Here is a 13,660-nt window from a genome sequence, read left to right on the forward strand (position 1 = left end):
CCCATTCTCTCATTCAAATTTGGTGGTAACTACTCTTTAAATCAATTTTAGAAAAATATCTAGCACTTCTCAAACAAATAATTAAATAATCAATGCATGGAAGAAGAAATGTATACATAATTGTGATTTTGTTGAATAACCTCGAATCAGTGCGCATCCTCCATCCACCATATTTATTTAGGCTAAGGATTATTGGAAAAACACACGAGCATAAAATATATATAGTAATACCTTTTTCTAACAACTCTTGTAATTTTTTCATTACCTCTTCATTTTCTTGAGGAATCATCACCTATAGGTTCCCGTGTTTCTAATACATGCTCCAGGAATGAAATCTACATGACGTCAAATTATTTTAATAGGAGGTAGTTTAGTTGGTAATTCGTCCACAATTATATTAGCAAAATTATAAAAAATATCATTGAATTCCTTAGGAAAATCATATAAACTTGTGATGGTAAGAATTACTTTTTGTAATCTACTCAAGGAAAAATGGTCTTTCTTCTTTTTGACCTCTCATAGCACCTCCTTTTCACTCATTATCAACACATTATGACCATATTCTTCTTTAACTCCTTAATCTTGTAAAGATAATAGTGTATGTATGTGACCATATTTATCAAGTGTGCAAGTGTTCCTTCTATCATCATGGATATTTTTCCTATCAAACGTCAATGGCCTTCTAGAAAAATATGGAAAACATTGATAAGCATTACATCAAACATCATTTCATCCTTGTATCTTCCAATCCAAAATTCTACCTTACATTATTCATTTACTAAGATTTGATGAACTGTTTGTAAGCATGAAATTTTGTAAGGGATAGGATGTGGTATTTTTTTAGAATCTAGTTTCTCTTCCATTTCTATAGAAGCAAGATTTTTGTGATACCGCTAACAATTACAATGTTACAACACTTACCTCTTGACTTGCATATGGTCGTCAACAAACTTCTCCTCTAGGATGGTTCTTCAGTTTCCAATTCTCAGTTCATTAGAACTCTCTTCAATCAGAGGACTCTACTACTTCAACAAATTCTTCAGTATCCATTGTACATGTATTATCTTGCTTAGATTGTATCACATGTACACTCCTTTGTCCTACTCAAGTATTTTTTGGGCATTCCCATGACATGACCTAGTTTTCCACATCTATTAAATTTAAGCTAGTAGTCTATACCTCTAAGTATTCCTTTTGAGAAATATATTCTTCCTCTAAATTCATTTCCTCTTTGTGGCTAGTTATTTCAACTACCAACTTCTTCTTTTAGAGGTTGAAATATTTCTGTGCTACTAGATTGTAATTTTCCTTTAGCATGACCTTTCCCTCTATGCTTTTGACCCTGCTTTATGGAAATATTTTTGAGAGCTTTCAAAAAAGATTGGTAAGCATTTGAGACTATGTTCAGAGTCAATATACCAATGACATCTTGAATCTCATACCTCAAGCCATTAGGAGACTTGGAAACCTTTTTGAGTCCTCTTTAGGATGTCCAGCCCTAATATTTCAATTATATAACTAGTTTGTATATCGCTTAATTGCCTTGGATCTTTTTCTAAGTTACACTTGGGTAGGAACTTGTCCTTAACTTTTTCTACCATTTTGTCCAAGTTTTTGATCTTAGGCTTGTCTTTTTCTCTTGTTTTCCTACACTTCCTCCAATCAAAGGGATGCATGTCCTTCCAACCTTGTGAAAAAACACTTTTCCTTCTTTTCTTCATCTTCTTTTTCATAATCAAAATACTTGTCCATCACATTTATCCAATCCATTAGCTCATCAACATTGAGATTACATTCATATGAAACTACCTCCATCCTCTGCCTGGAAACTAGTTTATCTACCATCCTTAGCATTTTATCCTCTACTAATTCTCCTCCCCCTTCTTTTTCACTAAAAGATTCTTTTATGGCTTCAATAACATCACCAATGTCAGCTCCTCTCCTCGCCTCCCAAATGTTTCCATTTCTTTCAATTTCTCTTGAATGTGCCTCATCTCCTCTTCTAAGGATGCATTCATTATAGGCATTCTTCTACCTTCTAGTTTGATTCCACCTACTCCTCAAGCTACTCTCTTGTGCCTTTGTTCCATATCCAAGACAAACTGTGTTGGGAACTTAATGCCAAATTTTGTCCTTACTTTATACCCTCAAATTTTCTCATCAACTAATCACTTTCACAATGTGCTTCACTTATTTATTGCGCATGTTCTACTTTGATGACCCAATAGCTTTCGACTAAGTAATGGAAAGGTCCCAAGATGGATGCCTCAATAGGGCAGAAGGATTATTGATGTTTAATGCTTAGGAGGAGGGTGCAGAGGAAACCATGATGAAAATTACTAGAATGTGGGACCCTCTTTCCCATTCCCACATACCACTATGGAACCCCCCATATGGAAACCACTCAGATTTCTCATTAGGCCGAAAACAGAAATTCAAACCTTGAATCCTAAAAAAACTGAATAATTTCAAAATTGATCTCTCTCTTATATAAAGTTTGGGAACATAGTAATTGTCTCTATAGAATATTAGCACAGTGTTATAATGATCACAGAGTGAATAGTGAGTACAACTCAAACTAAATTATATTACAAAAAAAAAAATTACAAGGTTTAATAATTCTACTACATAAAGCCATAAAATTTCACAAGACTTAACTAATATTCTTCATCCGTCGAGTCCTTCCATCCTAGACAAAAAAGCATTCTAATACAAAATGAAGAATATAACTAATAGCCCTACAAAAAAGAAAAAAAACCTGCAACTTTCCCTCTTCTATAAGCTAATGTCAAATGTCACTCCACCTAATAAAATATTTAAATCTTTCTGTTATAGACACTTAAGCAGAAACTCCTAACAAATATAAATTCTCCTATGCTAAATATCACAATTTACAGAAATTAGAAAAAGAGAATTTAGAAAAAATCAAATTTCACCTGGGTGAAATAAATGTCTATTTGATTACATGTTTATGAAAATTGCAAAAAACAACATTTAATAATATAGTTGTGGTTCTACTAATAGCATAGTAAAATAGAGATATGATAAAGAAATGCTATATAAAGCTTATGATTGTATAGAAAGTCTGCAGTTAACTCAATAACGCACCAACCGAAAACTTATATGATACTTTAAGGAGTAGGCGTGATTACGGCTTGAGTTTATGGCTATTTAAAGCATGGCTTCACTTTGATTTGTTTCGATACAGACATTAAGAACAGGTGGCTTTCAATAACATCAAGAATTCAGAATTATCAAACTATTATCCAAAGCCATACTTGAATTTTAATATCCCACTATTATGGAAACTCAACATTGTTTTGAAAGTCATTAGTGTAAGTTGTTTGTAGTGAAAACCTTGATCTGTCCATAATAGTTGTGCCTTTTATTAATTGCCGTGTTCGAGTTTGTTTATACTTAAAGCCATGGCCATCAATAATATCAAAAGCAAACCATTAATAGTGAAACCTATGACTTTCGATACAAAGCAGTTGATATATTACTACCAACAAAGTTAACACACTTTAGCGATGTATGATTTGATAATGAAGGGTTTGGTTTCACATGGGCACCAACCAAATTAAATTTCTTGGATTGAGTTCGTTGGGAATGAAAGTTACAGGTTGATTTCACATTGTCACCAACAAAATTAAATTTCTTGGATTGAGTTGGTTGGGAATGAAAGTTATAGGTTGATTTCTGAAACAATTCACTTGAGAATTATGGATTTTATTATTTGCAAATATTAAGTTAGGAGTGAAAATCTGAATCTACTTAACACTTTTCCTTATTTTTCCATGTTTGTAAATATTTTTGTAGTTAATTATTTTTCTCTATTTTTTTTATCTACAAAGTATAGTATTAAATGTTTATTTTTTTATAAAATTTTCTAAATTCTCCACACTTATTTAAAGTCTGATTTTCAGTATCAACAAATTCCACTTATAATTTTAGATAATATAATATTAAATTATAATTTTCAATATCATTAAAATTAAATTATGACTTAAAATAAGGAATTTATTTTATAATATCAACTATTAACTATAAATAAATTAATATTGTTTTTTTAATTTACATCATCTAATAATAAATCATTAATTTAATTATTAATAAAAATAAAATCATATATAATTTTCTTCCATAATATTAATGTTATAACTGGCCTTATTTATAAAAATCATATATAATTTTATTTCGTTATTATTAAAAATCAAAACATTCACTACATTTAATATAAATAAATTCAAAATATGTTTTAAACTATTACACGATGACTCTCAATACCAATAAACTCAAACCATATTTTAAATGAACTAGAATATCAATATACTTAAATCATAGCTTAAATTAACAAATTTTAGTCATCATATCATAATTTAACAATATAGAATTTGATATTCAAATTCCTATTTTAATATTATTGTTATTTCCAATTGAACCTTAATTTTTAATAATAATAAAATAAAACCATATATGACTTTTTTTACAATTTTTCTAATATTAGAAGGTATATTTTTTACGAACAATAAAATGAGGAAATGATTTTCAATAGGTCATTTTTAATATAAATTTACATATTTATTGAAGTCATATTTAATATTGATTTATTAAACTTATTATTAAGTTTTATCTAATATTTCTTATCACATTTATAGTCTCAATATTTATAAAATGTCTTTCTTATATTTTATTTCCATTTTCATCTCTCTCTCTCTCTCTCTATATATATATATATATAAAATATTATGCAGAAACATATTAATATCTCCCATCACATATATATTTTTTTGACATAGTATTTTCTTTTTTTTCTACCATTAGTTCACCTTTACCATGGCTTAACAATGTAAAATGTTGTAAAAAAAACTCTAATTTAACATAAACCTCATCCAAAAATTGAACCATGAGTTTTAATACCAATCTAATATTTTTTTTTAATCTATTTTATATTAAAAATATATTTTTCATAAATAACAGATTGAAAAAATAGCTTTTAATAGAAACAAACATAAACTCACACTATATTCCACCTACCTGAATTTACATAAATTATATACTTTAAATAAAATCAAATTAAAATCATATTTAATACTAATTTTTTAAACTTATTATTATATTGATCTAATATTTTTTATTACTTTATTTTCATAGTATTATATATCAATAAATACTATACAAAAATATATTAATATCTCCATTCACATATTAATATTTTGCACTCTTCCACTATAACCCTCATCTAGATATATGTTATAAGGATGAGAGTGAGTGAAATATTTGCAAAAGTCAATCAAATAGCAAAAGAAATATTACGATAACGTTATACCTTTACCTTTTTAATATGTTTTGCATAATATTTTTGTTAACCTTTATTTTCAAGAATATATGTATGTACATATAAAATTAATTAATGTTTTTGCAAAATATCTCATATACGAACTTTATTTTTTTATATATTGTTTTTCCAGTATAAATTCATTTCATCGTTCTTACCGAGAGGTAATGGATAAGGCAATAATTCCATCCATCTTGCCAAGTCAAACCCATAGAAAATGTGATGGAGAACAAAGCACGAGTGTCCCCGAAATATTATATATTTGACACCCCACCTATTTGATAATTGCAGCGCTCTCGGCGAGGGAAATGAAAGGTATGGCTATGGAAGCCCTCGAGGATGTCAAGCTGCTAGAGTCTTCTGCCATGGATATCCTAGAAATGAACGAGGAAGCCTTCCTGCAGGCTTCGGCCCTGAGAATGGCGTTTTCTATAGCGAACCCCTTTCTTCTAAAATGTGCTCTTCGTCTTAAAATCCCCGATATCATTTGGAGAGCGGGCCCGGATTCCCCTCTCTCCGTCCAACAGATTGCCTCCCAACTCCCTTCTGAAGCTCCCGACATGGACGCCCTCTCGCGCATTCTTGCTTGCCTTTCTGCCATGGGAATCTTGAAGGCGATCAAGCCAACAAAACATGCCCAGGAAATTAACGGAGCAGCCGAAGCCATGACCATGAAATACACGCTTACCAATCTCACCAAAACCTACTTCGTCTCTGAGGACATTAGTCCCTTAAGCCTCGCTCCCCTGGTTATGATGCCAACCCACGCTCTTCTGAGGCAACCCTGGGAGCACATTCATGAGCGAGTGCTCCATGTCGGCGATAATTTCAAGAATTCTTGTGGCGATGGCAAGGATTTTTGGTCTTATGCAGCAGCCAACCCAGAGGTCAACAACGTCATCAACGCAGCGATGCTCTCGTTAACAAAGGTGGACATGAGGGAGATCTTAACTTATGATGGCTTCAAAGACGTCAACACGCTGGTGGACTTGGGCGGAGGGCACGGAGAAGTGATTAGTCAAATTATCGCCCTGTATCCTCACATCTACGCCATCAATTTTGATCTTCCTCACGTCATTGCAACAGCACCTACTCTTCCTGGTATTACCTTTTAGTTATTTTAGTCACTCTTCGTGGTATTCCCATTCATATTTTTTTTAGCGAGTTTAATTGCGATGTAGATTTGGATTTTTGTGATTTATATGGCAAATGAAAACATTTAGATCTAAATTGGAATGGAACTCGGGAGCAATGGAATGGAATTTTACAGTCAGCTGGATTTTCTCTGTCTAAGATAGTGGGAAGGAAAGGAAGTCTCGCTAAAATTATTGAAGCACTCAAATGCTTAGTGGAGGAGAAAATTATATTTTAGTGCAAGTGCTATATGTAAAGCCAGTTTCCATCGCAGTATCGTTGTTTACAATAGGAAGTCACCTTATGTTTTATTTAGAGACTATAAGATCAATTTCTATTTTCTTTACTTTGTTTTCTAAAGGAAGTCAAATTATATTTTCATAATCAGATATTTTACGAAATAAAATGTTTCTTCCCGGTTTTATAACTTGTCATATTGATTTCGTAATGGTTGGTTCACAATTTGTCTCTCTATATCTCACATCAGCAATGATTATTATAATTTTGAAAAATAAACTTATAAAATTTGTATCTCACATCATTAATGATTATTATAATTTTGAAAAAAAAAAAATTATATGTAAACTAAGGAGTTCTTTGGATTAAGAGTACTTTGCATTTTCTGGGTGACATGTATCTTTAATTTTAATGAATATTTTCCTAAAATATTTTTGAGTGAGAACAAATCTTTATTTTTTTTTTAACTACTTGGTGAATTGGTAGTTGTAAGGATAATCTAAAAGAGATCTGTGATCAACCTTAATAGCTAACACTATAACACCAAGAGTATGTCCAACAACCTACCAGGCTAATCTAAGGGAGGCCCATAATCAACCTTAGTAGCTGCCATTATAACACCAAGAGTGAGTCCAACTACCGGCAAGCCAAATATACTAAATTCTTATGATTTGGCAAGAGTCAAGACTAAGGGGAATCTACTCATTGAGCGGTAGATCATAGCAAGAAACTATACTCAATGAGATTTGAACCACTGTCTAGTGGGTTTCACCCAGCGAACCCAACTGTCAAAATAGCAATTGCCCATAAAAGTGCGCAGGTGTACAGAAAAAAGATAATATTATAGCAATTGCCCCTAAAAGTGCGCAGGTGTACAGAAAAAAGATAATATTTGGGGAGGTCAACTGGCCACAAATAAAACTTATTATTGAATATATCACCAATACAAATAATACGAGACAAACCCACTACTGACAACCTATGCATGACAACCTATGCATGAGACTGTTGACAAATCTTACCCCAAATGTCACACTCAAATCTTTATCATTATCTACCCCACAATATAGCAGTTAAATAAAAACAGTACATATATGTTCCCTTGCAACATAAAGTTCCAGTCAGTGTCATTGTGCAGAGATTTTATCCGTCGAACGATGCAAGTTCCTCATGTCGCCCTTTTGCCCTTTTCCACATACAACTGGAGTTGTAAAAGCTAATATATGTTTTCCCGGTGGATTTTCTCATCGTCTTGAACTCCAGAAAAATGTAGTGGAGCCACTTCCGGCTGAGATCTTGCCATGTTGTAAAAAGGAGGATAAAATTGATTTGATAATTGCCTCATTAGACGACTCCCAATTCCTATTACTAAATATGCAGTGGATACTATGATGTTAGTTGCGATGATTCTTCCAAAAAAATCATCGATTTTCATTTTTCCTAAAAATGATTTCTCCAACTTTTATATCATAAAAATTATTTTATCTTAAAAACTGTATAAAATAATTAGAAATTTGAATATTTTTACAACATATTGCTACACATTTTATAGTTTACATGTTATTGACTTGTAAAATTTCCCTAAGTATATAAAATTCAAAATAAATTTCCATCTTTATAATTTTCTTTAGGCAACACCCATATACTGTGTTGCAAAATAAAATGAAATAACAATTCAAAATGTTCATAGTATAATATATTCAATAAAAAATAAATAAATATGAAATGCCAAACATTATCAACATATCAACATAGTTAAATGATATAATATACTAGAGATCAAAGAATTAGAAATACTAAAAATTATAGAATTAAAAATTATAAAAGTAATAGAGATTATAGAATTAAAAAATTATTAACAATATGACATAAAAAGTATAGAGTAATATGTACATGAATTTGAATAATTGTCCATTCATATAAGAGGAATGGTGTTTAAAGTTTCTAAGGATAATTGATTTTATAATAAATATCACTTTTTGCAAGTAATAAAGTCTTATCAAGTTGACGAAGTAGTAGGATCCTAAAAAACTTCAATAACTCAACTATTAATGCACATTTTAATACACATTCCAATCAAATCTATTTTCATCAAAATGAGATCCTTCTCTTTACACTAATTACTTCTTTCCAAAGTAGGCTAGTAAGGTTATATGAACAAGTGTATTAATGCAAGTTTTATTACACATTCCAATCAAATCTATTTTCACACAAATGAAATCCTTTTCTATACACTAATTACTTCTTCCCAAAGTAGGCTAGTAAGGTTATATGAACAAGTGTTTCCTCGGGAGTTATTGCATTATAAATGCATCATGAATATAACGATATGTTGCTAGCTATTATTCTTTAAGAAATATCAAGTTTTATTTACAAATGGAAGTATATGGGAGGCTGAGATAGACATAAATTTCTAATGATAACTAAAACATTCAAAAAATAATATATCAATTATTTGCTTCCCTGAGATGGGCATCCTTCACCTATTGTCTTCGCATTATTTTAAAATGATGCATATTAGTTCTTTTGTGCATGTGGAGCAAGCCCCAAGCTTACAAGTGGAGGAATAACTCTTAAATTCTCTTGAATCTTTATTCATTTAAATGCATTTTTGAAGGGTTATAAGTATCAACTCCATTTCAACATTCACTCTCTCCATATTAAGAAAAAGAATGGTTTTATCCTTGATTCATATTGAATCTAATGATTCTATGTGTCTCTTAACATTTTTTGATTTATTGAATATATCTTCTAAAACAATAACCTTTCCTCCTAATATTTTTTATTATCGTTGTTCTAGCTAAATCAAATATTCTTCCTTGCTTTAGTACCCTGTCTAACATGTTGGCCAAGATTTGTATCTTATTACCATTTATAGTGCATTTTCTTAAGACCATTTCCTCAGTATTTCTATGCTAGACAATAATATATGCATGATTCCCATAAATGAGATCTACATGCACAATAATAGTGTTATATGTACCCTCACAACACCACCATCTCTAGCGATATGTAGATGTAAAACTAATAAATTATTTCTTTTCTTCTCATGGTTATTAGATGTTAAAAATCTTGAGACCATGGTGTCATTCAATAGTAATTGTGACCCATGGCATAGTTTCAAATTCCTTACCTACTCTTCACTTCTTACATTTCTTAAAATAGATCAACTCCATTGTCCAATTGAGATCTTGGTAACATTTTAGAGAATTTTAATGAATATTTCTTCCTTTTAATTGAATATTGAAATATTACTATACAGTAAGTAAGCATTACCGTCATCTCAAATGATTTTTCATGTTAGAACTCTCGTATGATATCTTCAAATTCTCCTCACAATTTCTCTTGAGATAATGTCCCTAACACTTTTTATATATACTCTAAAGTAAACTTGACAATCTGAGTAAAGAGCTATCCATTTTTCCTTTTTTAGGACCAATATATCCTAAATTGGTAACATTGAGCTCACTCGGTCATTCTTCTTCCATTTTTTGGTTTATAATCTCATATGGTTTTAATCGAGCTTCAAATACCAATGTGGATATTAATTCCATTTTTATTTCCACTTCACTTGATACATGTTTTATGCCCATCTTATGTCTTGAGTCAACATTCTATGCTACCTTGTCATTAGCAATATGGTAATTTTAACTCCCCCATAGTGTCATTCATTGAACTAGATTGTGTTCCCTACATGTACAATAGAAATTGTACATCCTTCAATATATCCTTCATAGACATGATTTCTACTATAGGTTCACTACGATGAATGTAAGAGAAGGAATTGAGAGAAACAATTTTCCCTGATATAACATTAGAGTGGACATAATTTCAATCTCTAATTATACTTTGAAAGAAAATGATCTCATTATTTTATTGATTACCTCTAAGACAAATTTAGTTTTTTAATAAAAGAATAGACCTAGGCCGTTTAAGTTAACTATTAACTCATAGTTTTTGGAAGAAAAATTATGTGATATAGAAATAAGCATTCCTTGATATGTTCTAAATAAAAAATCCTATTTGGAATGTAGATTTGTGTTGTAAACTTGAGCACTACTAAGGCAGTGTAAATCAACAGTGTATCTTATTAACAAATTTCACCAATTTAAACTTCACAATTGAATCACATATATTAATAAGTAGCACATTATATCATCACATGATCATTAAGAGAAACAATACATGACAAAACCATCAAACAAATAAGAGACACAAGATTTCTAGTGGAAACACTTTTGGGAGAAAAACCACCCTTGTTGTTATTGCATTTCTCTAAATATCTATTATGTGAACAAATTGGTATTTTACATAGATAACTGACTCCCATCAGCCAAGAGACTCGACCTCCTATATTATTTTCCAACACCCATCGGCTAAGGGACTTGATTCTACTAAGAAACTTAGAAGACTATGTTCTCACACAGATTTGTAGACTACCATCCATTGAAAGCCACCACAATTAACAATCCTCGCCCAAATCTAATTGGACTCTCCAACTCTGATTGGATGGAGAAACGGCTCCTCTTGACAATGCTACGAAATCACTACTCCACTTTCATGAACTCACTTCTCCTCTACTCTATGTGGACCTCATTTAATATACTTTCACACCTGATAGAAGACACTCTGCTCAACGAGACTCAACTCTGTAATATGATCTCTACCACTAAGAGACCATCAATAAATCAAATAAAGACAACACAAACATATGATATCCACTCAAGCAAAATAGTCGCCACAATACAACCATCAAAACCACACAATATAAAAAACCAAAAGCAAAATAAAAACTCACACCCAACCATAACATCAAACCCTCAATATATATGCAACAACAAAAAAATCATCCATAAACTATAGTAGCTCTACAAAATAAATAGATCAATCACATAAATATGAGACACTATACAGTCTGTCTCATCTCCGTTATAAAACTTTTCTCCATATATTGAAAACAATCTTTGCTACAACTCCATCAACTCTTCTCTAGAAACTGATGTCTCTACTTCAACAATCTTCTCCATTCACTTCCATTAGAACTCATACACTAAAGTAATCCCTCCCAAAACTTGTTCTAAAGCATACCTCTTCTATGTAGCTTTCTCTCACTCACACTATCATTGAACCAACCATCACTCAACTCCAACATTAAGTATATAAAACATTAGGAGTGAAATCCACTTTTGGCCTGGGATCAAGAGTGCACAAATTTGATGAAATCAAGCCATTATCACCACTACTTGTGCACTTAAGGTGTTCACATCATTGTAATACATTTTCAAACCATTCCTGACCTTTTTCAATTAGTATACAAGCTTCCATGAATTTTCAAGTCAAAATACATCTGATGTGCACGAGGAATCTTGAGGAAAAACCCTTCAAAATGGAGTAACTCTCCTTGTTCCTTGCTAAAATGAATTATAACTCTCTTCTCCAAGTCATTTCCAGCATTAGTAACATTTTGTGGCTCACTACTAGCCTACATTACCCCTCATTAGATCTCCCACCTTAATGTCTTTGGCAGCCCAACTTCAGGAAGATGATAAGGACAACTTGCTCATCTACCACAAGGAATTTCTCATCACGAAACTAATCATAAGTCCCTATAAAACAACATGAAACTCATACAACTAATGTCCTAGAGAAGATGACCTACATCTACTAATGTATGTCTTCTAAATATTTTCCATTGTCCAACATCTCTAGCACCTGTAGGACCTCTTGCACCTATCAACTTTTATCAAATTTCCTCTAGACCTTTGCATAGCTTTGTAGCATCTCCAGACAGTCATCATCATGCCATCATACCACTGCTACAACTCATCCTTCGATTCCTGTAGAAGGTAGGCATTTTCCACTAGTTCATGAGCAAAAACATAAACACCACCAGGACATGAGGAACCATCAACCACACTAATACCATCATCTCACGATATTGATTGTGACATCATAAGGTTGACTTCAATGGAAACACAATCAGCTTAATGTCATCTCAATGAGTTGCAACCATACTACAAGAATGACATTAATGCATCAAATAGATCATCATAGGGTTGACATTAATGGAAAGAAATCTAGCTGACACCATTAAGCCAATAGTAACATCAGCTAGATGAAACCATTCATGCCATAATGCCAACAATCTCCCCCTTTGGCATTACTGGAAAAAACATACAATCTCTAGACCATCATCCTCTATCACTCCCCATTTTACATCAATGGTAAATGGTCAACTCCATCTGATAAGGCATCAAGAAAATAAACATGTGTATAGGAGAAACTGACCTCTACATAGTTGAATTAATGCATACAAACCAATGACCATACTCTTCATGTAATTCTCCTCGTGAAGTGTTAATGTTGGTAAAATAGTAAATTTAACTATGAGCTAAAACTATGTTTGATAAGTATAAAAACTCTCTTGTTAGTGTTGTTAACTATTATAACAATTAATTGTGTCATCACTATTTAATTTGAGTATATGATTAATTCTGGTTAATAACTATTGAGGTAGTTAAATAAAAAAACCTAACTACCTTCATGAGGCAGTTGAGACCCCAGGAGGAAAAAGGGGGAAAATGCCAAGTCTGGTTAGGATCAGATGGCAGGAATGGGGAAGATGCTATGTCTGGTAGTGACCAGATAGCATGGTTGAAAGGAAGAGATTTCCTGAATCCGCTACGTTTGGTTAGGATCATATAGCGAGACCTAGCATAGCTAGTGAGATTGCAGACAAGAGAATCTGCAGAAGTGCTTGGGGGTGGAAGATCGAGAAGGATCTTCCTACAGACGGGAGGTTGACAAGAATTACGAACATGTTTGTTGCTAAATAGGTATGGCTTACTAAGCATTTTAACTGTGGAATCCTTTTATGGTCTTTTGTAAGTGAATAAAAATAATGGAAAAGCAATCTATTCATTTCTTAAAAAAAAATCTAGTTTCTGTGCA

The 13,660-nt window shown here is 31.8% G+C and overlaps 1 protein-coding gene across 1 annotated transcript; it reads left to right on the top strand.

Annotated features, from left to right (window-relative positions):
• Positions 1-5,655: 5,655 nt before the first annotated feature.
• On the top strand, positions 5,656-6,453 carry LOC149195792 (esculetin O-methyltransferase-like). The gene has a single exon (XM_089408025.1). The coding sequence runs from the start codon at positions 5,656-5,658 to the stop codon at positions 6,451-6,453; it is 798 nt and encodes a 265-aa protein (XP_089264151.1).
• The last annotated feature ends 7,207 nt before the right edge of the window (positions 6,454-13,660 follow it).

This window comes from Pinus tabuliformis, chromosome 2_2 (assembly GCF_031772625.1).
Source record: "Pinus tabuliformis cultivar Carrire ecotype Pingquan chromosome 2_2, CPIR1, whole genome shotgun sequence".
Lineage (NCBI taxonomy): Eukaryota > Viridiplantae > Streptophyta > Pinopsida > Pinales > Pinaceae > Pinus > Pinus tabuliformis.

Coding starts and splice junctions, on each gene's coding strand:
- LOC149195792 (XM_089408025.1), top strand. CDS start 5,656: ATGGCTATGGAAGCCCTCGAGGATGTCAAGCTGCTAGAGTCTTCTGCC.